General features: G+C 37.7%; 1 protein-coding gene across 1 annotated transcript; it reads right to left on the bottom strand.

The window, feature by feature from the left end:
* Spcs2 (signal peptidase complex subunit 2) lies at positions 1–23,451 on the bottom strand. The gene is made up of 5 exons (XM_077797621.1): positions 23,331–23,451; positions 8,885–8,968; positions 8,023–8,182; positions 4,908–5,043; positions 1–202 (listed from the first exon to the last, which is right to left on the bottom strand). The coding sequence occupies exons 1-5, from the start codon at positions 23,439–23,441 to the stop codon at positions 16–18; spliced, it is 678 nt and encodes a 225-aa protein (XP_077653747.1). The 5' UTR covers positions 23,442–23,451; the 3' UTR covers positions 1–15.
* Positions 23,452–26,937: the final 3,486 nt, after the last annotated feature.

Here is a 26,937-nt window from a genome sequence, read left to right as displayed (position 1 = left end):
TGCTTTTAGAATTGGCTATTTTATTTTTCTTTCTGTGGCAAGACTGTCATGGAGCCTGGATATTTCAGGCTCGTATGCATCCATGACCAGTGTCCCGCTGTGGTCAAAAAACTTGGCGATAGACTTAGTGAATTCGGCTTCCCGCTGCTGCTTTGTTCTCCCACTGATGAAGGTCAGTTTCAGTGTATATTTATCATCAAACCTAAGCATCAGGGCAAAAGACAGAATATCAAAAACAAACACATTTTAGAAGATATTATAAAATATTATGCATACTTCTAAGTGTGATGGTAGTATTTTCCTAAAGTTATTTGTGGATGACTGATTATGATATCCAGGATTTGTTTCAAAATATTTCAGTAACAGAAAAAAATGCTACGTGCTTATGTCACAAGACTGGAAAATGCAGACAGTTACCACAACTGGGAAATAAGCACATGGGAATTGTGTTATTTTGACTTTTCTATATATTTAAAAACCTGTATAATAAAAAGCTTTAAAATTAAAGAGAAAGGGAAAAACAAACAAGAGCACAGATGCAACCAGTAATAATAGAGCACCAAGTATTTCTGAAAGAACAAGGTGGGCACTGGTGATATAGGGAACATGCAAATACTTTATACTTGGGCCCAAAACTATTCTGGGAAAGCCTTCTCAAACCCTCATCTGGGTTACACGTGTCTCCTTCTTCTTCCACAGCACCATCAATTAATATTCAATTCAAATACTAAATGCCTATGATATTCAGTTTTAAAGATAGCTTCCATGCTTTCAACAAAATTATCTGTACTGAAATGTGTATTTGTGTTTTTCACTAGACTGGGAGATTCCTGAGGGCAAGGATTTTTGTCTTAACTGCTTACTATCAGCATGGCACTTGGATAGGCAACCACATTTTTCTGAATAAAAAACCCTTGCTATCAAGGAGGCTCCCCAATTCTAGGGTGCTTAACCCTTGCAATCTGTAAAAATTGAGCTCTAGGTTCTACTGACTCCATACCCACTGCTTTACTACATGAACTCCAGAGATTCCTGTTATACTTTAAGGTACCAGGAAGGTCTTTACTATTTCCACCCATTAAGAGGATTTAATGATACCATTTTCTGGTAGGCTGACACCCCCTCACCACCTGCTTCTGTCCACTTATTAGGGCACATTCAGTGGATTATCATGCAGGTATTATCCTTAGGTGAAGAAGTTTCTTATACACCTATTTCTGCATGCTTAAAACAGAAACACTTCCACTTACTTTAAGGATTACTATCATAGTCAGAATGGTACCTACTGTTTGACCATAGCCTCCCAAAAGCATAAGTCTTCAATAAGTCGTTGGACGTTATCCCAACTTGGATAATGACTAGTGAAGGCCCTTGAACTATTTTAATCACCTCAAAAGATTTTTCTCAAGCTCTATTCACTTGTTGTTAACTGAATCACAGTAATTTTTTGACTTCTGGGCCCTGTTTTATTAGCAGTTACATTCCTTTGATGGCAGGACATGATCTGATGAGTTGTAACCTGATGCATCTTAGAAATAGCTATCCTTAACTCAAACATTTATTGAACACTACCTAGTTTTAGATACTAAAAATATACAGCAATGAACAATATATATAAACCTCTGCCTTTTGGGGATTTTCATTACAGTGTGTGTGAGGGGACCAAAAAAAAAAAAAAAAAAAAGATGTTCTTTTAAATATAACAGGGCAGGAAGTTTCATTAGGCAAATGTTTGAGCAGAGCCCAAAGAAGGCAAGAGAATGAACTATCAGAGAAATTGATATCCCGTGCAGAGGAAGTAAGTGCAAAGGCCCTTAGACAGAACATATCTGGAATAAAGAGTAGAAAAGGGTCTTGATGAACAGAATGAAGTGGGAGAGAATGACAACCATTGATTAGGGGTACAGACAATAGATACATATTAACTTCTAAACCACAGTTAGAAAGTTAGCTTTTTCCCTGCATAAAAGTTTTGAGCTGAAGACTAAGGTGATCTGACATTTCAGATGGATCAGTTTGACTAGTTCAAGTACATTTCAGTCATTCACACAATAAAGCTTTCTATACATCTAAAGTGTGCTAGGCCCTAAGCTAGCTCCGAGGACCTAAAGTTGAGACAATCCCTGCCTTGGCTTAAGTATCTAGTATGTAGTGAATGGTAAAGGGGCTCACACTGCAAAGGAGGAGGGCCTAGGAGGAGACAAAGATAAGTAATATAGCTCCAAATGACCAGGGTAACAGAGATAAGCGTAAGACACTCAAGAATACCTAGGTGTACCTAACCCAGACTAAGCTATGTCAGGGAAGACTCCTTAGGAGGATAACAAGTAGGAGGCAGGTGACAGATAATCAACCCAGAGAAAACAATCTTGATTGAAGGCACAGGGTCAACTGGAAAACTCAGCAAATTAAAAACTCCATGATATTGCTAGAGTAAAAATACATGTTTTGAGAGGGGCACAAAAAGATATCATGAAGGACAGATGCTGAAAGACTGCACATGCTAATGGAGTTCAGGGTATTTAATAAATGTGCTGAGAAGCAAGTAAACTGCAGAATTCTTACACAAGTCACAAAGCTTGTATAAATTTGAAGATGGCAAATGGTGGTCTGTGAAACCTTTCACTGCCATTCCATAGGGCAGTTATGGAACAAGATGTCAGAACCAGGAACTATTAAACTACTAGAAGAAGAGTTGGGAGGACAGAAGAATGTTCTCCACCAACAATATGGCAACTGGCAAAAATGAGAAGGGAGTACAGAAAAATCAGAACCTTAATATAGTGCTAGTGGGACTGTAAAATGGTGCAGTTACTTTGTTAAACAGGTTGGCAATTCCTCCAACAGTTAAAGAATTACTATATGATTCAGTAATTCCTCTCCAACAGAAATGAAAGCATATTCACACAAAAATTTGTACACAGATTTTACAGCAGAATATTCACGATAGCCCAAAGGTGCTGACAACCTAAATGTCACCATTAATTGATGAACGGGTAAACAAAATGTGATATATCTTTGCAATGGGATATTATTCAACCTTTAAAAAGGAATGAAGTACTGAAGAATGCTACAATGTGGCTAAACCTTGAAAACATTATGCTAAATGAAAGAAAATAGTCACAAAAGGCCACACAGGCTATACATTCTAAAATTTAATTCACATTAGATGTTCATAGAAAATATTTACATAGTAAGTAAGTAATTGGATATTGCTTAAGGTTGGGGGGAAATGGAGAAAAAGGAGATAATAGCTAAAAGTTACAGGATTTTGTTTGAGGTAATGAAAATGTTCTAGGGTTGACTATGGTAATGATTGCAAATTGTTGAGAGCCACAGCCAAAGGGGCCCCAGCAAACTTCCAGCTGCCAGCTGATGATTGGCTCACAGCGGCCCCAGCAACATCTAGCTGATTGGCTCCTCTGCGGTGATGTTCATTGGGCTGTTTCCCTGCCCTTCAGACTACGGAACTGCTCATTGGGGGACTTCTTTGGCTCCGCCCACGCGACCCAGCCAATTGGCCTCAAGAGCAGGAGGATTGTGGGAGGTGGTGAGGTTTGTGGGGGGAGAGGCTTGTGGAAGCCGGTGGTGGCAGTTGGGCTCTGAGGGTTTCTTTTCCTGAGGAGCTGTTTTGCTTGGCATTTGTAGTTCTAAAAATAAAGTTAGTTTCTTTTGACAAGTGGCTCCTGAATTGTGCCCAGCCAGACTGAGGCATTTGGCTCCTGAATTGTGTCCAGCCAGACTGTGGCAGCAAATAATTGTAAATACCCTATAAACTAATAAAATGTACACTTTGGGTGAACTGTATGGAGGTGAAGTATATCTCAATAAGGCTGTTAAAAAAAAACATGTCAGAATAAAAATAATGAAATCAAGATGTTGCCAGATTCTAAAATTATGCAACTCTTCTTCAGTGGCCTGGGAAGAAGTTAAGATTCACAACAGCTGAGTAAAAAAAGAGCTAGAAGCCCTGCTCCAAGGATAAGCAAGAACTCAGCTATAACATCAGAATGAAGGTCTGCTCCCCTTCTTCATAGACATCTTCACAAATCAGCAATGAAATAGAGCATTTATTTGGTGCTGATGCTATGTTATTTTCATATATGTGAATAATTGTAACTTCAGGACCTACTTTTAGGAAGTATACCATGTATTTTTAGTTAATGACAAAGGCATGACTTCTGGATTACATGATGCTAGAAGAATTAATGTAACCTTTGGACCTGTGTTCTTATCTATAAACATATGTTCTAAAGTCTATTTATTTAGCACAATACCTGAAAAACAATGAATGTTTAATAGACATTTGCTATTATGGTGACTGGTATAATAGACATTTGCTATTATTATAACTGCTATCATATCTTCCCAACAACTCTAAAAGAGTCCTTTTTGACTTCACTAAAGGCACATCGTTTATATGATTTATCAAAAGTCATACATTGAGAAACAGACTGAGCTGGCACATGGACTCCATTCTGGGTACTTACATGGACTCTGGACTGTATTTTATAAAGTCACACAGAGCAATGTTCCAGAGATTCTTGACAGCATTTAGAGTGGAGTCAGGATCATAGAAGGCACAAAAACTAAACAGAGGTTTTTCCAAAGATAACTGATTTCATACCTTTGTCATTTGTTAACTTGTCACAAAGGATAAAATTCTTTATCCTTTCACTAAAGTATTTTCTTAGTTTATCCTCAGAGGATTTCTGTGATAACCCAATCTCAGAACTGCAATGTTAGGAAAAACCTTTTAGATCATTCACATCCCTTTCTTCATTTTACATCACCAGCACTATGCATGATCTGCATAGAACACACATACAATATTTGTTGTTAATAATGATGACACCATGGGGCAAATACAACACCAGGATTTAAGAATTTATAAGGACCATCATTACCTTTTGAGACTGGAGGACAGTTGCCAAATATCATCAGGATCCATCCCAGTAGGATCTTTCCTGTGAGCCACAAGAAAGATGCTCTTCTCCTTATATGAGGTATAAATGGTCAGAATCCCCATCATCACGAAATAGGTTCAAATAAAGTTAAGGGGAAAATACACAAACAAAAGAGAAGTAACACAAACTGACAAGCAAGAACACAAAAACTTTCATGATAGTTTTTAAAAAAATTTTTTTTTGTAGCTGTAAATGAACAGCATGCCATCATTTTGCTTGTTTATTTTTATGTGGTACTGAGGATCAAAGCCAGTATGCCTTACATGTGCCCTGCCACTGAGCTACTACAGTCCCAGTCCCTCATGATAGTCTTAAAGAAGATGGTCGATTTTGCCTTACTGCAAAAACACTTAAAATATACCTATTTCATTTTCATCCTATGTTATGTACAAAGAGATGCAAGGCATTCTCTGATAAATCCTCCAAACATCTCAAAGTCTGTCAAGACTTTGTCATAATTTGTGCTATTTCTGTATTTAAAAAAAACACAATAATCACAATGGACTTGACCAGGTTCCACCAATCTCAAAGGTAACTAGAATAAAAGTGACTTCAAATTAGTTACACTGTACAATTACTATTACATTCAGTTAACAGCATTGCCCATCATATCTGACAGGTACTTGCTATACCTGGCCCAAGAGTTTTGTGTGCATTGTAATTAAAATTTCAAACACAGGAGTCATGAAAGTATAGTGCAAAGCATATAGACTCTAGAGTGAGGTGATCCTAAGATGTGAATCTTGAAGGCCTTCAACAAACATAACTGTGATAAATTATTTTTTCTTCCCCAAGTATTCTCACCTCTTTTAAAATGGGGATAATAGTGACTTTTTCAAACTGTCATGAAGTTTATGCATAAATATATACATATATATTGCATCTAGCAAACAGAAGATACTTATAATAGTAGTTACTACTATTATATATAAAACTGACTTGATCTTGCTTTGTTTTAAACAAATATAACCAAAGTAGCATCAAAACAACTCTCCTGGAAGACCATATATTTGTAACATTTCTGTCACTGTTCAAACTTCTTTGGAGTTCCCTTAGGAACTGTCTACAGAGCCTGAGTCATAATTCTTTTGAACTGCCTTAATAGTCAAAAACTCATATCGAGATCATCATACTGTCATATGTAACCAATTTAAACAAATTAAAAAAAAAGACTGAGCAATAATAAAAAACAAAATTCATATCGAGATGATTGATCTGGTTACTAAAAGGGGTCAGGGATCACATAGTGCCAATTCTTCGGACTATCATTTGACACCAATTATAATAATACCATTTTTGATCAGGGCCTGCTTATAATATATGGCTTGCTAACTACCTGTGGGGGTAGAACCTTTTAAAATATTTCAGGTAATGGCAACAGTGTTTAATAATTTGTTTGAACTAGTACAATGATAGCACACAGCAGACACACAGTGACAATTAAAAATCATGTAAAGATAGGAGTGGTGGCACATGCCTATAATCCCAGAGGCTCAGGAGACTGAGGCAGAAGGATTACGAGTTCAAAGCCAGCCTCGAAACTTAGTGAGCCCTTAAGGAACTCAGTGAGACCCTGTCTCTAAATAAAATACAAAAAAGGTTTGTGGTCAATGGTTAAGTGCCCATGGATTCACTTACCCAATGCAAAAAAAAAAAAAAAAAGATATAGAGATGCATGTACTAACATGGAAAGATGTCCACTATACTTTTCTTAAGTTAAAAAATAAAGTATAGAACAAATACACAGATGGTTTGGGTGAGGGGACCATATATAAAAAAAAAAAAAAACGTTTCATGAATATAACTTTTGTAGTAGCAGTAACAGCACAATAAAATTTCTTTGTTTTCAACCTCTGAGAAATAATCAAGCTGGGTAGGTAAGGTCACAACCATAATTCTAAACTTACTATTAAAAAGGAGAGGGGAAATGCTCCTCAACTGACGATGGAATTATGGAAACACTGTTAGGTCAAAAATGCATTTAATATCCCTAACCTACCAAACACCCTAGCTCAGCCTAGTCTACCTTAAATTTGCTCAGAACACTTATGTTAGCCTGCAGCTAGGCAAAATCATCAAACACAAAGCCCATTTTGTAATAAAATGATGAGTATCTTGGGTAATTTACTGAATACTGTACTGAAACCTTAAAAAAAATCCTTTCTTTTTTGCTGTTTGTTTCAGCTATAACTTGAAAAGTCAGAAAATCTTAGATTGCAGGCTGGGGTTGTAGCTCAGTGGTAGAGCTCTTGCCTAGCATATGCGAGGCACTGGTTTCAATCCTCAGCACTACATAAAAATAAATAAATAAATAAATAAAATAAAGGTATTGTGTCCATCTACAACTGAAAATAATTAAGAAAAAAAGGAAAATCTTAGATTGGACCATTTAAGTTAGCAACTATCTGTATTCCATACCAAGTCAATTATAAAATCTCTCATTTAATTTTCATAATTCTGAATATTAACCATAAGTGAGATAAATTCAGTATCAAAAATTTAATTTCTTATTATCACAAGACTTCACACACATAAGATTTCGAATTATATTCTGCAGTTCCCCCCAGGTTCTTAACTCTACTGTAACACAAGTCAAGCTTATACCATAGTCAGTAGCTCCCAGTCCAGCCCCTCAACTTCAAGGAAACCTGACTTCTGACTCTTCAAACTCTGATGCTTGTCTAATATTCTGTGAAGTGGCTTAAAGCAGCCTAGTCTAATGGGGAAAGTTTTGGGCTAGAAGTGAGACAAGCTGGGTCTCATTATTCCTGTATGTACTGCTATTAAGTGCTTATATTACAATTATAAGAATTTCTACATTAATAACTAAAATGAATTACAGATAAAACAATATATTAAACCTAAAATATCAAAGACGCTAAACAAATTTAAATGCCCACAGCTTATTATTTTAAATTCTAACATAAGCAGGTACCAAGAAGGAAAGTTTTTATGGGGAACAGAGAGGACTATCTCTCTGTAATATGTAAAGACTGTTATAAAGCCATATGTAAAGACCGTTAGTAGAAAACAAACCTGATAAGTAAAGGATATGATATGACGCACAGGGCTAAAACTGGCTTGGACTCTGGAAAGGGGTGCATATAATCCCAAATCAAAGCCACTATGGCAAAAAAACAGGAGATGGTACAGATGGTGAGGCGACCGTCAATTAGCCCAAAATTCTCCACATACTTGTACTTTTCCAGAAGTACCTAGTGAGAAGAAAAGGAATCAAGCTACCAGGAATGTTTTCTTCATGCTATGTGCTTTTATTCTTGATTTCTATGAAAAAGTTGTTAAAAATTATATGAATTAACAAAAAGTTCTCTCCAACAGGTATTTTACCATTCTAAACAAAGACAACTTAAGACATTTATACAGGATCCTAGGAAAAAAGTCCATTAACTCCTTACAATATATATATTTTTTAAATCCTCAACTTTCCCCATAGGATACAGTTAAAACTTTTCTTTTCCCTTTTCAAATGGAGAAATGACTAACCATGGATAAATGACCAATCTTCTCTCAATCTTTTGTGCTCTAAGGGAATTAATCTCAAAAACAATAAATTACCAACTTTTCTGAGCTAGCCAACATTTAGATTTTTAAAAAATTTTTTTAGTTGTTGATGGACATTACATACCTTTATTTATTTATATGTGGTGCTGAAAATCAAACCCAGTGCCTCACACATGCCAGGCAAGTGCTCTACCACTGAGACACAGCCCCAGCCCCAACATTTACATTTTAACATACACCCCCATCCCCAATTATTCTGTAAGAGTTCTGGAAACTGCTGTATGCCTTATTTTCTAACATTGAAAATTAAGGATACTTCAAGTTAACAGAGTAAAAAGATCTTCAGGAAATGGGCTATCATCTGTATACATGCTCATGGACCCTCAAGAAAATACCTTTTTGGCAGAATCATCCAAAGAGTTTTTCACAGCTGATCCATCCCATTTGTCAATTTTTACAGGCTTATCATCAATTTTCCACTGTAAAACAAAGAGAAAAATTGTTCATCAAGAAACCCGACATCTCAATTAAAATAAAACAGGCTGCTTTCTTAAGAGTATCCTCAAGTATACATAACATTTATTCTTTGCCTTTTGATGATGGAGAGCTAAAATACAAAACAAAACAAACAAAAAAAAGAGGTTGAAGAAGAGGAGACTAGGCCATTAGAATCAGTCAGTACTTCTAACACTCATGTGATGTTAACAGACTCTAAGCAGAGAAGTCAAAATCTTGTACAAGTCCAGAACCAGAACACTTACACAGGCTAGTCTCTGTGAGTGTGTACTCATATTCTCCATCCCCATTTGTTCATCCTTTCATTCTGTAACCACAAAACTCAGAAAACACATGCAGGAATTTATACAGTAAACAGAATGGGCTGGGTTTCCTTTAATAAATACTTCTTTGTCAGGGGTGGTAGTACTTGCCTAGCATGTACAAAGCCCTGGGTTCAATTCCCAACACCATCACAAAATATAGACAAAAACAAGTAAAAAATAAACAACAAAAAACCCCCATTAGTTGTCCACTAACAACTTTTACATTTTAACAGGATGTCTTAATTTTAATTTTACAGCATATACAGTAATCTAGTACAATCTGTTAGAGCACTAAATTTTCAATCACAAACCAAGTCCCTGACCCAGTCCCAACATCAATTAGTTATGTGACTTCGGACAAACCTGCTTTAATTTCGTTATCAACAGAGGTTTAGAAAAGTTTCCCACATACTGCTTGCTATTCAGAGATAACTGATTTCTCACATGTTGTGAGCAGATGTTAAAAATATTATAAGATCTACAAGTGAATTTAGCTACCTGGACTCAACATCCACTTCTGGAAATTTTTCTATAACTACACACATATGAAATAATATATAAAGCTACTCACGGCAACATTATAATATATAGCTTTATATATTATTTATATATAATATAAATAATATATTTTATATTATATATAAATATATAAATATAAGTATTATATATAAATATTATATATTTTTCATATATATAATGTAAATATTATATATTTTTCTCATAGTAGGAAAAAAACCTAGAAGTAACTCAAGTACTTATCTAAAGGGGCTGATTAAACCAACTATGGTACATCCAGATATCCTACTTGGGTAGAGAGAGGGAAACGGGTGAAGAGTGAGCCACTAAAACTTTTAAAAACATGTGAATGTAGTATATGGTTAAAAAAAAATCTCAAAATTCAACTGATTAAGTGAATGCAACTTAGGTGAAACAGAGCGTTTATAAATAATGAGAAATCTTGGATAGATCACATTAGTCAATATTTATTCTTTTTTCCATTTTTTATTAGCAACTCTTACTTTAGATAGAGTGAACAAATATTGTATTTCATAAAAATTCGAAATTGATTTGGCTTCAGAATGGATTAGTTTACTGAAGAACAGAAAACATTTATATCTCATCAACTTTTTAAAATTGGACTGTGATTCTATACACTAGTACACAAAAAGAACTGTTCTATAAAACTTGTTGAGGGAAAAAAACCCATGAACTAGAACAGTCATGCTTAAAAGTGATTAAGTCAATCAAAAATTTTCCCTCTGGTGCCTTATAAAAACAAAATTTTTCTTTCAGAACATTACTCATGATAGCATGCTGCAATACTGATTCTTACAACCTTCCAACCTACAAATCATACACAGTATCAAATTCTAAAAATACCAATTGAATCATGAATTATAGGGTTTTCTAGCTACATAGCTAGATCACATGCACTCAGTCAAGTAAATCTCATTTTGATAACCACAAGCAAAAGAAAGACCTTGCAAATTCACAATAAAAATTCAAAATAAAATTTATGAAATAAAATCATTTAAAAGTTTTAAGTAGGGCTGGGGTTGTGGCTCAGCAGTAGAGTGCTCACCTAGTACATGCGAGGCGCTGGGTTCAATCCTCAGCATCACATAAAAATAAATAAATAAGAGACCAACAGACCCTGTACTGTCAACTAAAAGACAATATCATTGCCTGCAGTACATCCCAGAAGAGAAACTTGCCTCTACAATTCATAGGATAATTTCTTAACAATGTTCAGGGATAACATACAGAAGCAGGAGTGCTGCAGCACACAGCTGTAATCCCAGCTACTTGGGAGGCTGAGGCAGGAGAATGCCAAGTTCAGAGCCCGCCTCAGCAACTTAGTAAGATCCTGTCTCAAAATTTATAAAATTTAAAAGGGTTGGGGATGTGGCTCAGTGGTAGACCACACTTCGGTCTAATCCCCCAGTGCCAGGAAGGAAGGGAGGGAGGGAGGGAGGGAGGGAGGAAGGAAGGAAGGAAGAAAAGCAGCCATTTCAGCATGTGCTGAAATAGCCTCAGCACTAATTCCACTGTCTGGTACCTGGAAACAAGCAAAACAGTAATATTTCCAGTAAATGGCATAAGTTAAAGAAAGATTATAATTTGATTTCTGAAGAGATGGTAGCATCAGCCATTTTGTATGCCTGAAAAACTTAGTCCATTTCAAAGTAAATAAAGAAGGCAGTGACTTCAAGATGCTTATTTTTCTGATTGTTATTTTCCATCATTCTCAAAACTACTCTTAAGACTAAAATATATGGTATTCTCCCTGATCTCTCTGCTGCTATTCAGAGTTATTTTAGAATCACTTTTCTTCACTCTTGTCTTCCTTCACACTAAGTTAAAACTGCAATAAAAAGGGAAAAACTCAAGTTGGGATTGTGGCTCAGTGGTATAGTGCTTGCCTAGCGTGAGTGAGGCACTGGGTTCAATTCTCAGCACCACATATAAATAAACAAAATAAAAGTCCACTGACAACTAAAAAACATTTAAAAAAGGAAAACACTCACATATGACCTCAGAGGATAAATTAGTGGAGGACAGTATGCAGAAAAGAGCATAAGAATGAGCCTGCCACCCTTAGAAAGGTCTGTTTGCAAAGTTGGTCTTGGAATGGCATCTGATAATAGTCCCTACAGTAATATAAAACATTCCCCAAATAAGAGTGGCTTGTTGTACATAAACTATTTATATAAATAATTCAACTATGCTGAACACTTTTCCTTCTGGGAATTTGGCAAACACCAGGCTGAGGGTTGCCTACTTAATCAGCCCTAATAAAAGAAACCCAGACAGAATCCCTAATAAACTTTCGGTGCTGACACTACTTCACAGGTACTGTTGCCATCTCGCTGCTAGAGGAAGTAAGCATGTCCTATGGGACTCCAACAGCAGAGGACTCTCAATCCTGTGCTTGCTTTCCTCTGCATTTCATTTGTGCAGCTTTTCTTCCTCTGCTGATTTTGCTTTGAATCCTTTTGCTGTATTAATCTTTCCTGAGTAGCAGTATGTACTGAGTCCTATTAGTGCTTCTAGCAAATCACCAATCAGGGTAGTCTTGTGAACCTCTGATGGAGACAATACTGTCCTGTGTCACCTAAAAGACAAATTGGATGTTGTGCTTCATACACAATTCCTCTTCCCTCATTACCTCCAGTATATAATAGATACATGCATACTGGGCATAACCAATGATCAAATGTATTTACTTAGCCATTATTTGTACCAAGGTGATATGATATATGCACATGGTTTAAGGACTAAGAGTCCATAGTCATTTCCTACTTTCCAAAGAGACACAACTATTCTCATCTCCTATAGTTGATATTTTGGGTTTTACCTCTAATATCCTTTCAAAACATATCACTGTGGTGCACCACCTGTGAAGCTACTTGAGTGGTCTTTTACTGGGTACTGAGCCATGGGGGACTTAGGTCTCCCCTTGGGGACAATCCCTGGCATTCCCACATGTAGAATGCCCAAGGCGTGAGATCTCTTCCCTTGCTCTACCAATGGGACAGCCCACCTCCTGCCTTATTTGGCAAAGAACATTCTGTAGAACACCTTTGAAGTTCCTTTGTATAAATAAACCAAACTTGGGCTCCCACTCTCTTTTTCCATTGTGGAAGCTGGACCCCTAATGACAGAGCCGTCCCACCCTTGCTTTTCAAAGTTACTTCCCTGTCTTGTGGTCTTTTCGTCACCTTCTTTTTCTCAGCCTTATTTTGCAGGCAGTTCACCCCACATGGAGGAACTCGGATCCAACTGCCTGTGCCAGATGTGGGTGGGATATTGCTACTAAATTTTTCAGTTTTTTTGGCATTATATCTACTGATTTCTCACTACGAAAAATGAAATTTAGCCCCTTGCTACAGTTATTCTTCCTGCCCCTTCCCACCATCTTTTTGATACAGTCATAGATCAATATAGATTTGGTCTTATATAACACCTTAATTTTTGGCAGATCATGAACTCAGAGTTTACAACCATAAATGCTATTAACAAATGAGTCATATAGAATACTAGATTTACTTTTTATTTCCTGCATAGCTTGTTTTATTTTTCGCTAGTTTTTTGTTTTTACTATACAATATATTTATCAACAATTTATTCTTTAATTCTATGCCAACTGTTTAAAATAACCCCACAATATATGCAAATAGATTCAGCACTTTATGAATTTCCTCTTCTTCGAGAAAATTCTTGGAGACTTCAGACTTGCTTCAATCTAAATGATGCTGCTCTTCAACCTGCTGCATAACTATCATCCTGGACTCTCCCTTTACTATGACACTGGGGTTTTCCTTAATCTCTCTTGGACTGGATTGCCTTTTCTTATTATATCTTACTCTTTCCTTGGTTCACTATTCCCTTGATTTGGTGAAGCACAAATCTAGTGGTTTCCTTAAAAATGCATAATGGAAATAAAGTATGTATCTGAAAATGTCTCTTCTACCCTCTACACTTGAAAAATAAAAAATTATTTCTCTTTAAAAAACTGCACATAAATCAAAACTAAGATTTCATCTCACTCCAGTTAGAATGGCAATTATCAAGAATACAAGCATAATTAGTGTTGGCAAGGATGTGGGAAAAAAGGTACATTCATACATTGCTGGTGGGACTGCAAGTTGGTGTAACCATTATGGAAAGCAGTATGGAGATTCTGCAGCAAACCTGGAATGGAACCATCACATTTGACCCAGCTATATACTCAAAGGACTTAAAATCAGCATACTACAGTGACACAGCCATGCTCAATTCACAATAGCTAAATTGTGGAACCAACCTAGATGTCCCTCAACAGATGAATGGGTAAAGAGAATCAGTTTATATACACAATGGATTATTACTCAGCCTTAAAGAAGAATGAAACGATGGCATTTGCAGGTAAATGGATGGAATATAGATTATCACTTTAAGTGAAATAAGCAAATCCCAAAAAACCAAAAGGTGGATGTTTTCTCTGAAAAGCAGATGCTGATCCTTTGGGGGGTAAGGGTAGTAGGGAAGAATGAAGAAACTCTGGATTGTGCAGAGGGGAGTAAGGGGAAGGTGGGGCTGTGGGGATGGGAAGGACAGTAGAATGAGACAGACATTATTACCCTACATACATGCCTGTGTGTGTGTGTGTGTGTGTGTGTGTATATATATATATAAAATATGATTACACTGCTGGTGTGACTCTGCACCATGTACAGCCAGAGGAATGAGAAGTTGTGCTCCATTTGTGTACAATGTGTCAAAATGCATTCTCATATATCATATATAACTAATTAGAGCAAATTTTAAAAAGATAAAACATTCTAACATTTGATAGGACAATGACTAGAATACATTAAAATCTACCATCTATGTATTAACACTGAGTTGCATTTATCCTAAATAAAATAATCCCTTTGAAAGATAGTTATAAAACAACTAAATATTGTTAAATCTGGTAAATAAAGAGAAATAGTCATGTTTTTTTAAAGTTATTTATTTATTTATTTTTTGCACAGTGGCACACACCTGTAATCCCAGCAGCACAGGAGGCTGAGGCAAGAAAAACTGAGTTCAAAGCCAGCCTCAGCAACAGCGAGGCGCTAAGCAACTCAGTGAGACCCTGTTTCTAAAACACACACACACACACACACACACACACACACACACACACACACACACAAATAGTGCTTAGTCATTATTTGTACCAAGGTGATATATGCACATGGTGTGGCTCAGTGGTCGAGTGACCCTAAGTTCAATCCCCAGTACCCCCACCCCACAAAAGAATTTCATTTTTTAAGTGCTTGAGAAGGATGTTAAATGCAACCCAGGCTTAAAGGATACATAAATAATGCAGGAAGTCATTTTCTGAATTAACTGATTTGGAGATTACTGCTTTCTCCTATTCCCCATGCACCTTTTGGCTTTAAAAGATCTGGGGGTGGGGGAGACAGACAAAATCTTGGTATTAGAGCATGCCCAGCAAATTGTCTTGAATTTAACATAACAGCATTTACACTTTCTATTCTTATTTTAATAACAGTGAAAACAGAAGTTCTGTAGTGATATCAAGGACCTCAGTGGACTGTTTCATAAATTTTCTTTGCTTGACATCAGTAGTAAAACTCAAAGAATTCCACAATTCACACAGGAGAGGTAAAGAATGGGGGCAAGAATGAGTGGTCATGAAAGGACCCCACTCTGATTTAAAGAAATGTGCACGGCTCTAAGAGAAATAAACTTTTCCTCTTCCCTTCTTTGGTCTACCCATTTCAGAAATGGATATAAACTACAAGAGGGAAAAGTAGTAGGAAATGGGGCACATGAGAGAGAGACCATATTCTTCTACACAGTATTATTTACAAGGCTGAACAATTTGAACTTTATTCTGAAGCAGGCAATGGACAGTATTTTAAGCACGGAAATGACAAACTTGTTTTTTTAAAAAGTCATTTAAGTGACTTTCAACCTGGCAGATGGTCTTCAGAGGAGTAACCAACACAGACAATGGTGCCTGATGTAAGTACAAAACCTGAATGCTCAACAAATAGCAGCAGGGGGACAAAAAGGGAATACTTACAATGTAGAACTGGCAAAGCTTAGTAACAGAACAGTTATAAGGAACGTGAAAGAGAAACAGATGACCACCTATTAAGAATTAGGGCCTGGATGACTTGTCTGAGTCATGTGTCATTTTCCAGGAAAAGGAACATAGGAAGAAAAAGGATAACTATCCCTTTCTATATATGGAACTTGAGATGCTTTAACTTATATTTTTCTTCCTTTTGATCTCATAAGGAGATAATGAAAACTAACTAAAAGTAGTCTCAGAAGCCGAGATTACTATTTTGAGCTATAAATATATATGAATCCCTACCCCCTTCACATGCCCACATTTAACAAGAAAAGATCAGTAGTAGTACTATTTTGAGCTATAAATATATATGAATCCCTACCCCCTTCACATGCCCACATTTAACAAGAAAAGATCAGTAGTAGTAAGTTGTTGGCAAGGACTTGCCTCATCTTCAGCACCACATAAAAATAAATAAAAATAAAGATATTGTATCCATCTACAACTAAGAAAAATTTTTAAAAAGAAAAAAATGTTACATTTGGGAAGAAAATGTCTATCTTGAAGATGTGCAGTCACCTAATTTAGATCTCAATTCAGAAAATGTCATGATAACCCAACAAAGCGATTATAGCTCTGAGCAACACACCAAAATCTTCAATTTCAATCTTTTTTTTTTAAATAAAAAATGGCCAAAAAATAGTACAGCAAAGGAAATCACTGGCTTACTAGTGCTTATTAGTGGTTGCATTTATGATTATAATTAGTTGGAAGTTAAAATTACCATGTGGCAATTAAATTATGAACATACACATTAGTGGCAAGTCCAGAGAAACTGACTCAGATTTTTTTCATTTCTCTGCTCTGCCACAAACTATATTAGCAATGACCAGGCTGCTTCTACACCAGCCTGACCGTAACTTAACAAGCCTATACTACTACAGTTCTTTGAGAGCCAGCTCCAGATACTGAATCCATGGTTTAAACATCTCACCACTGATTCCAGTATATGTGAGGTCTAAGACTAAAAATGACTCAAAGTGAAACAACTACAGTAAGGGTGTGAGATGAGTCCTTATTTTATAGAGGGGGCAGATCATATGTTCCAAGAACAAAATGTAATCTGTTCAGAAAAATGTAGCTGTATTGTAAATTCCTTCAAACATTCCTAGTAGGGGGGAAAAACCCAACCATTCCTACTGGGAATGTAAAATGGTTGAGCCAAAACAAGGGAAAACACTTTGACAGCTGCTTTCAACACAGTTATCTTTAGACTCAGTAATTTTACTCATAGGTTTATTATCAAGAGAATAGAAAACATATAGCCACACAAATGTCTACAGCACAGTAATCAAAATAGCCAGAAGGTAGAAACAACTCAAAAGTCAGTTGATAAGGGGCTGGGGTTGTAGCTCAGTGGTATAGCGCTTGCCTAGCACATGTGAGGCACTAGGTTCAAGCCTCAGTACCACACAAAAATAAATAAAACAAAGGTATTTTTTAAAAGTCAGTTCATAAATGGGTAAACAAAATATGGTACATCTGCATAATGCATTATAATTTAGCCATAAAAAAAGAATGAAATAATAATATATGATACAATATGCATGAATCCTGAAAATGTGCTAAGTGAAAGAAGAAAGCCACAAAAGGCCAAATATTTTATAATTCCACTTATATGAAATGCCCAGAATAGACAAATCCCTGGAAATAAACAAACAAAAAAGTTCTGTAGGGGCTGGGAGGTAGAACTTAGTGGCAAAGTGCTTACTTAGTGGCAAAGTGCTTACTTAGCGGCAAAGTGCTTACTTAGCATGTGTGAGGCCATGTGTTCAACACCCAGCATCACTTAATAAAAAATCAGAACTGGAGCTGGGGTTGTGGCTCAGTGGTAGAGCGCTTGCCTAGCAAGTGTGAGGCACTGGGTTCGATTCTTAGCACCACATATAAATAAATAAAACAAAGGTCCATTGACAACTTAAAAAAAAAAAAAATCAGACCTGTGGCTGCCTGAGGCTGAAGGAAGGAACAAGGTATGCTTGCTAGAGTATAGGGTTTCTTTGGGGGGATTATAAAAATATTCTGAGAGCTATGGTTAGTGGCACACACCTATAATCTCAGCTACTCAAGAGACTGAGGCAGTAGGCCCCCAAGTTTGAGGCCTGCCTTGGCAACTTAGCAAGATCTTGTCTCAAATTAAAAATAAAAAGGCAGGGGTGGGGGGGTTAAGGAATTTGGGGAATATAGCTCAATGATAGAGCTCCCCTGTACCTCAGTACTGCAAAAATAAATAAATAAAAATATTCTGAAATTAGATAGTAGTAATGGTTGCATAACCTTGTTGAGTATACTAAAACATAAAACAAAAAAAAAGGTGGACTTTAGCTTCTAGGACACGACTTGCCTTCCTCTCACTGAGGTCTGTCTTCTTTATTTGATTTTTGTCTTCTTCCTGATCTATAAATATTGGCAAGCTCCTAAGCTCATTTTAGGTCCTTTTCTCTGCCTATACTCATCCGAAGGTGATACCAAGTGTTAGGGCTTAAGTACCATGTACAGGTGGATAACTTCCACATTTCCAAACTGGACATCTCCTATACATCATTTGCCCTCTCCACTTAAATAGCCAGAGTCCAATTCTTTTATTTTGCTGGTACTGGGGATGGATTGGGGCCTCAGACACTCTAGGCAAGCACTCTACCATTGAGTTACATCCCCAGACTTTTAAAATGTTTTCTTTTGAGACAGGGTCTCAGTAAGTTGTCCAGACTGGTCTCAAACTTACAATCCTCCTGTCTCAGCCTCCTGAATAGCTGGGATTGCAGGTGTGTGTCACTGTACCAGGGAGAATCAAATTCTTGATTTCTGCTTATCCCTCAAAAGTGTTTTTCTCCCAGTCATTCTCATTTCAATAAAAGACATCTCTACTCATCCAGTTTATGGAACAAAAACATGTTATCCTTGATTCTTTTCTCTGCCTTGTATTATACACTCTTACCATCCTTATATATTTTTGGCCATACATTCAAAATATACCCAGAATCTGACCAGTATTTCTCAACATGAAGAACACTGTTAAAATGCAGAATAAATACAAGATATGTGTGAAAAATGCAATGTCCAGGCCTTGACTCAACAGGATCAAATTCATGTGAGAAAAGGTCCAGAAATCTATTATTCCTAACTAATACCCAAGGGAATTTTATGTAACCAGACCTCACACTGTGATGTTTATTTATCTAAGGAAGCTGAAACCCAGAAGAACCAGCTATAAGTGGGAATTATATATATTTGTACATGTGTACTTTTTTCTTGAGTGCTTACTTTGTGCCAAATACTAACTTTTAAGGCAAATATTATTATTATCCCCATTTTACAGGTGAGGAAACTGAGATACAGAGAGATTTATTAACTTGCCCAAGAAGCACATCTGGTAGGTGGCAGAGCCAGAATTCAAAGCTAAACAGACAAGTTTAGCTCCAGAAATTAAGCTCTCCACTAAGATAGAAAATCAGGCTGACAGCTCAGCCAAAGACAGACTCATATAAATATGAGGTTAAAAAAGCCTGGATACAGCTTCAGGAAAGCATAGTTTAACAAATCAACGTTAATAGCCAAAACAAATTATGCAAGCAGTTTTTATTTACAGCTGCCACTCAGAACAAAACGCCTTGATGTATTTTGGGTGAAGCAACTTTGTGCAATTAACTAAGTCAAGTCATTATGTAAAGGGCACTGGAAGACTAGATTTGCATACTTATTTTAAAATCAGGAAACAAGAATTGTTGTATTCTTAAAAACAGTTTCAGAAGAACAGAAATTCACATCTGTTTAAGAGAAAACTAGAAGCATGTGCCTCACTTTATGACAATTCTTTATGGCAAATGAAACTTCAGCTGCAGAAATCAAAACCCTCCCCCACAAAATCAAGATACATCAAAATAAAGGACTATTAAAGGTACCAGCCTCTTGTTCCCTCAAACCAAAAGCTTCTCTATTCATTCCAATCCTGCTCCACTGAAAGCAATTTTCTCATGCTCTCTCCCACAGTACCCTCAGTTCCCTCAGTTTTCATACAATTAAATACACCATCCTCTAAGCTGTTTCTGAACACTTACGTAGTTTTTTTCTCTGCTAAAATCAATGCTGTAAGTAGTTACTGTCTTGAGCACTATAGAGAATCCTTCAAAGGAAACTGAACAAAAACAAAATGAGTGAAGAAATACAATACAGTATGACATACTAGGTGACAGCTTAATTCCCATGTGCAGTAAGAGTCAGCAAAATTTAGAATTCAATGTAAGGCTGAAATGAAATTTTCCAAGAAAAAGCACTTAAACAGTTCCTGAGTACTCTCTCTCTTCTGTCCCTCGCTTATTGGTTAAAACTTTCAAGTGCTCCTGTGTGAGGCCTTTTTATCTATTTCTACTACTCAAGTTGGCGTTCTCATCACTTTTGTTTCTCATCACTTTTTATGTAGCCCTTTATAAAGAACACTTATCAATATTATATAATTTAATCTTTACAAGACTATGTACATCCACAATACTTATTGTGATAAGTTATATATTACTGAACTTGAATTTCCTTATCTAAGGCTATGTGGCTTTTAGCATGCTACCCAAGAATTCAAACTTACCTTTCTTTCCATGAAATCACTAGTATGGCATAGGTCCTTTGTTAGAAAACTTCTAATTTCTACCTCTCCAAACAATGTGAATAACTTCCTTTTAAATCACTTTATACAGTCTCAAAGACCATCAACAACTTCTACTCCAACTTCAAGCAAACCATGCCCACCCCAATCTGATTTTACTTGTCACTATAATCCCCTTGGAGAACCTTCCAGTTAACTTACTACCTGAGAAACCTAAGGGACCCTCACATTCTGATCATCTTCGCTCAAGGAGACTTTCTTAGCTGATATGCTTTTCCTCTCTCCCTCAAATTAAGGTCTGATCTCCACTCTCAGACCTAAGAGGCCTTCCTCTAGAGCCCTCACCCTTATCAATTAGATCTAAGGACTATTCTTTCTCACTTAAATTTCTGCAAAAGGTATACATTTGAGGCCGGACGCAGCGGTGCATAGCTATAATCCAGCAGCTCAGGAGGCTGAGATGGGAGGATAGTGAGTTCAAAACCTGCCTCAGCAAAAGCAAGATGCTAAGCAACTCAGTGAGATGGTCTCTAAATAAAATACAAAATAGGGCTGGGGATGTGGCTCAGTGGTCGAGTATCCCAGAGTTCAATCACCAGTACCAAAAAGAAAGTATACATTTGAATACACCATATATTTCTTAAATATATTTAACATTTTGACTACCTCATCTCTTACATTCAGTTATTTAGTATTCTCTCTCTCTCTCTCTCTTTTTTTTTTTTTTGATATCAGGGATTGAATCCATAAGCGCTTGAGCCATATCCTCATCCCTTTTTATTTATTTTGAGAGAGGGTCTTTCAAAGTTGCTTAGGGCCTAACTAAGTTGCTAAGGTTGGCTTTGAACTTGCAATCCTCCTGTCTCAACCTCCTAACCCACTGGGATAACAGGAGTGCACCACAGAAATAGTATTGTTGATGTATTTATTCCTCCACCATCACACATCTGTACTGGACATGACAGAAATCAGAGATTATTAATGTATATTGTCATATTTAATTCTCCCAAAACAATCTGTAATGTAGGTGCCAGAGACCTAATATTTCTGATGGAGAAAAGAAACTTAGTGAGATTAACTGGCTTGCCAGTCTTCATATTATTTCCAAGGAGCAGATATACTTCAATCCAGGTTCTTCCCATAACATAATGATGCCATGTAGTACCCAGCTGGCCCTCCAAATCCAGACTCTAGATTCACAGATTAACCAACCATGAAAGAAAAACATTCTAAAAAAAAACCTGTCCTGAACAGGTATACTTCTTTTCTTGTCATTATTTCCTAAAAAATACAGCACAGCAACTATTTACATACCACTTACATTATACACTATAAGTAATCTACGGGTAATTTAAAGCATATTAGAGATGTGCAGCTCATATATAAATACCACACCATTTTACCTAAGGGACTTGAGCATCCTCCAGTTATCAAAATCCACAGGGGCTCCTGGAACCAAATCCCAGCACACACAAAGGGACACCTTATTCAGTAATCTCTGCCTCAGCAGAAGGCCCATGCTTAATATTTGATGATACAACTGGAAGGTAGAGGAAGGCTAGTGGGGAGGGGGGGAAACAATCACCAGCTGTGAGGTACTCAGAATTTGTATATAAAACTGTCCATCAATTCCCAATGCTCTCACATGTCTTGGAAAAATTTACCGTGCAGGCCTCCAGAATGCATTCCTGTCTTTAAGGGTTAAAAGTGTTAGAACCATGTAATTCAAACCTGGAAACTCAAAAAGACAAAAAGATCTGGATCTGAGCCTCTCCACACCATCATGTATTCATTTCTTAAGCACATACTATATATTAGGCACAGGAAAATCTGACAGTTGTTGTTCCCAATGAAAGTAAAAAATCTTGTTTACTAGATGAAAGAGACCCTAGGGTACATTTAGGTTAAATTCCTCATTTTGCAGAAGAATAAACGTAGGAAGAGCAAGCGTGTATCAAGGTCACTGAGCTAAACGCAGAACCAATACTAGGACTCTTGCTTCCCTGAAACTATTTCTTCCTGCATACTGTACAAAGACTAAGAAAAGACAACCCAGGAACAGTTCTACCTGCCCCCCCCCCTTTTTCCCTTAAACCCTTGTTACTGAGTGTGCGGTTAAAAAAATAAACAACAATTAAAAACCCAAACAAACAACTGGGCGGGCACAGAAGGAAAGAGGCAAGCAGTAGTATACAGTAGTGCACTCGCTTGCAAACAGGCAGAGAAAAGAGGGCAGAGGGTAAAGAAGACATGAAGGGAAAAATCTTTAAGGTTTCTTTTCAGCCCAGCAGGTTAAGTCAACACTTAAATGTTTTCATTATTAGCGTGATAAAAATGCCCAGAAACTTCAGCAAAGACAGAAGGAGCGTTTGGAATCTGCAGCAGCACACAAGGGTGATGTAGTGAGGAGTTTCGGTTTACCAACTTCGAGTAGATTCCTTAATTTCTTTGGGCTTCAGTTTTCCCTGTCTGTGAAGGGCACTTTGTACGGTGGACACCAGAACAAGGGAAAAGTGATGGCCACGTTGATGTGTGGGAATAATCAAATTATGAAAAGCTGTGGTGGCCAGCATTAAGGACCAGGGACATTTCTGACAAAGAAGCCCTGAAGAGGTGAAAGTTCGGGCTTGAAGTGGGGAACGTGCGGGCTACAAGCCCGTGTCGGTGGGCTAGACGAGGGTTTTCCTCAAGAGGCCGCAAAAATAAGGGGGCGGGGATGGGAAGGTGGTCTCGCCGCTCCCCAAGGCTCCCCAGGATATGACTGTCCCCAGGAACTGACTCCTTACCTTATCTAACAAGCCACTGCGGCTGCTGCCTGTCCCGCAGCTAGGGCCACCACTAGCCCCACTACTCCCTCCGCCACCACTTCTCCCGCCCTGTGCCGCCGCCGCCGCCATCTTGTCTGCTTCTGCGTCTCCCTCCCCTCCGACTTGTCCGAAGCCGATTGGCTGAATTTGCCGGCGTGACGCGCCGCTCGGAGTCCTCCGGGATCCGTAGTTCGGGGCGAGATGACGCGAGGTTATAAGCGGAAGTGACCGCGGAGCTTGCCGGGACTTGTAGTTAGAAGCTCCGGCCACCGGTTGCTGCCTACACGGCCAGCCGCGGCGTCGCGGTTACTAAGGAGTAAGGAAGGTAGTGGCAAGCGCCACCGTGGAGCAGCTCCGAGATTTCCGCGAGCCTCGCAGGCGCGCGTCCCGCCTGACCCTGTCGTCGCCTCCGCGGACCCCTCGAAGGCGGAAGCGACGGCGGAGGCAGGTGCGGCTGGAAACTTCATTTGCGTAACTTAGTCTTCCCGCCCCAGATGTGGAGTCTCCAAAGGAGCGAGGGTAGAGCTATCCTTCATCCTTTCCTACCTGTTAGGGCACTTAACCAATTATTCTCTCAAGCGACTGTCATTTTAGCTGTAAGCAATGTTGCATGTAGAATTCACATTTCGGAGTGATAAATGTTTGCCAGGCCAGAACCACCCTGTCAGATGAAGAAACTAAGGAACTTACCCAAGGCCAGATAGTATGTATCAAAACCCAGTTTGAAGCCAGGTTTTTTGTTGTTGTTGTTGTTGTGTTTTGTTATATAAGAGCTTTTACAATTTTAGGATATAGTCATATTCTAGATTTTAATCAATTATCAATTTGTTTTTCCACAAAGGTTTTTCACAAATATTTATTGAGCACCAATATTACCTGGCATTGTACTAAAGAATACAAAGGGAACAAAATACACCTGGTTGAGCCAGTTTGGTGACACACACCTGTAATTCCAGTGACTCAGGAGGTTGAAGCAGGAGGATCACAAGTAAAGGCCATCCTCAACAACTTAGGGGGACCCTCAGCAACTTGGCAAAAGCTCGTCTCAAAAAAAAAATAAAACAAAAAAGAATTGGAGATGTAGCTCAGTGGTAAAAGGTCCCTGGATTCAATCCACAATACAAAAGGAAGGAAGGGAGGAAGGGAGGGATAAAATCAATTACTACTCTAGAGACCTAGAGTTATCACACAGTAGTATTACATTATACTCTACTCTGTTACATTTCATTGTGCCTTTTTTTTTAATCCCTGTGACCCTGTCGTAAGTATCCAAATGGAACAAATTCTTAATGAATTGTTTAATATGGAGCATGCCCTGTTCTAGTCAGTCAGGATACATCTCTGAATAAAATGGACAAAAACCTGTCTTGAAAAAGTTAACATTCATATGAAAATAATGACCATTAAATAATATCAGATTAGATTTCTTCACCTCTGTTGGGAGAGGAAGGCCACGTGGATGGATTCTCCTGTAGCTCTTTGTTGTTGATGTTCATCTTTTGTAATTTCTCATTTTTTCACATTTATTTCAGTGCAATATAATTGTACATAACAGTGTGATTTGTTTTTACATATTCGTGCATGCATACAATATGAATAATTTGGCCAATGTAATTCCCCACTATTTCCCCTTTCCCTCCCCCCATTTCCTTTAGTCTACTGATCTCCCTTAAATTTTCATGAGGTCCCGCCCCACATTTCTTTTCCCTTTTTCTTTCTAACTTCCACATATGATGTCATTTCTCATTTTTAAATATCCAACTCTAATGTCACTTGCTCTGTGAAATCTTTCCTGACCTTTGTTTTTCCTTTTTTACGTATAGAATGAAGTGCTCCTATAGCATTTTGTTTGTGGCTCAGTTAAGTACAGTTAACACTCATTTAGACTCCTTTGTAGGCCAAATCTTGTATGAAGTTCTGGGAATAGAGATAAGTAGGACCCAGGCCAGGTTTTGGAAGGACTCAGCCTGAGGTTGGGGGAGAGGAACAGTCAAGGAAGCAGGCTGTTATAATACAGTGTGGCAGAGTCCCATCCTATGGGTCCCACCCTATTCTTCCTTAAGAAGTGGGCTTGAGGCGGTACACTGGCAAACATTTGTCACTCTGAAAATGTGAATTCTACATGCAATATTGCTTACAGCTAAGATTACAGTGTGGCAGAGTCCCATCCAATGGGTGCCATCCTGTTCTTCCTTAAGAAGTGGGCCTGAGGTGGTAGCACAGAGAAGGGTCAACCTGAGACCTAGGAGGTACACGAAAGTTGTCTATGAGCTGGACAAAAAAATAAGCACAGAAGTGTGATGTCCCAAAGAAATGAAACAAGAACATATGTGCAGAAGCAGATGAGAACATTCCTGCCTCTTTGTATATGTGTGCACATATACCTGCACAAGGAAGAGAAAGAGAATATATATTTATGTTTTGAAGACAGGAGGTACTACAGTCAGATTAGCATGAGTTTCAAGTTTGAGATAGAGACTGGAGATAACTGACTTTAACCAGACAGGCAGCCTCAAGTCAGAAACTTTTGGTTTTCTATCATAAAGTTCACACTTCCCTTAGTATTACTTTCTAGCAAATCTCACCTGGGAGTTCTGTCCCCTCTTGGCCCATTAGTTATAGATCCACACCTTCTCACCTAATAGTCCTTATAGGAAATTGGAATTTTTATTAGTTATATCTGGGTCTGTATGCTTGAGTTTGATTTTCCTTTGCATTATATGCATAATAGTATCTTTTCCCAGACCAAATCTTATCTTTCAACTTTGACTTCACTATTTTTTTTAATTCAAGAGAAAACTGGGACTTTATTCAAGGACCTAACATCAGAGTACAGTGAAAGTGCTGTTACTGAAATGTTCATTCACTTAACACCTGTTTTATTGAGTGCCTACTATGAAACAACCATTGTGCTGGCTACTGGGAACACATTAGCAACAAAAGCAGTTAGTCCCTACCCTTGAGGGAGACTTCACTATTTTTATCTTATAGAAATTTATTTCATTTAAATGATCATGTAAATGATCCCTTCCTTTCCTTTGTGCTTTTTATATCTTATTTAAACAACCCAGCCATACTTCATTGTCATTAAAAACTATCTTTCTATTCCTCTTCCCATCTGTGCCTCTGTCTCTGTCTATATCTATATCCAGCTATTTCTTGGATCTTTTATCTTATGGTTTTTCCCCTAGGCCCTTGCAAGACAAATTTTGGACCAGAAGGCTCACAGTAGGATATAATTTATAACAAAGTTCAAAAATTCTGAATGACAGGGCTGGGATGTGGCTCAAGTGGTAGCATGCTCGCCTGGCATGTGTGCGGCCCGGATTCGATCCTCAGCACCACATACAAAAGAAGACGTTGTGTCTGCCAAAAACTAAAAAATAAATATTAAAATTCTCTCTCTCTCTCTCTCTCCCCCTCCCTCCCTCCCTCCCTCTCTCTTTCTCTTTCTCTAAAAAAATTCTGAATGACAGACTAAGAGGAATTATAATATCTATTTTACAGGTAAAGAAACAGGTCAAGAAGCACAAAAAAAAAGAAGTCAAAGGGCTATTCCCAAAGTCAAAGATCAAGTAAGTACTGT

The sequence above is a fragment of the Urocitellus parryii genome, chromosome 4 (genome assembly GCF_045843805.1).
Source record: "Urocitellus parryii isolate mUroPar1 chromosome 4, mUroPar1.hap1, whole genome shotgun sequence".
NCBI lineage: Eukaryota > Metazoa > Chordata > Mammalia > Rodentia > Sciuridae > Urocitellus > Urocitellus parryii.
Note: the sequence above shows the minus strand (reverse complement) of the source record. Positions and strands in the feature narration are given on the sequence as shown.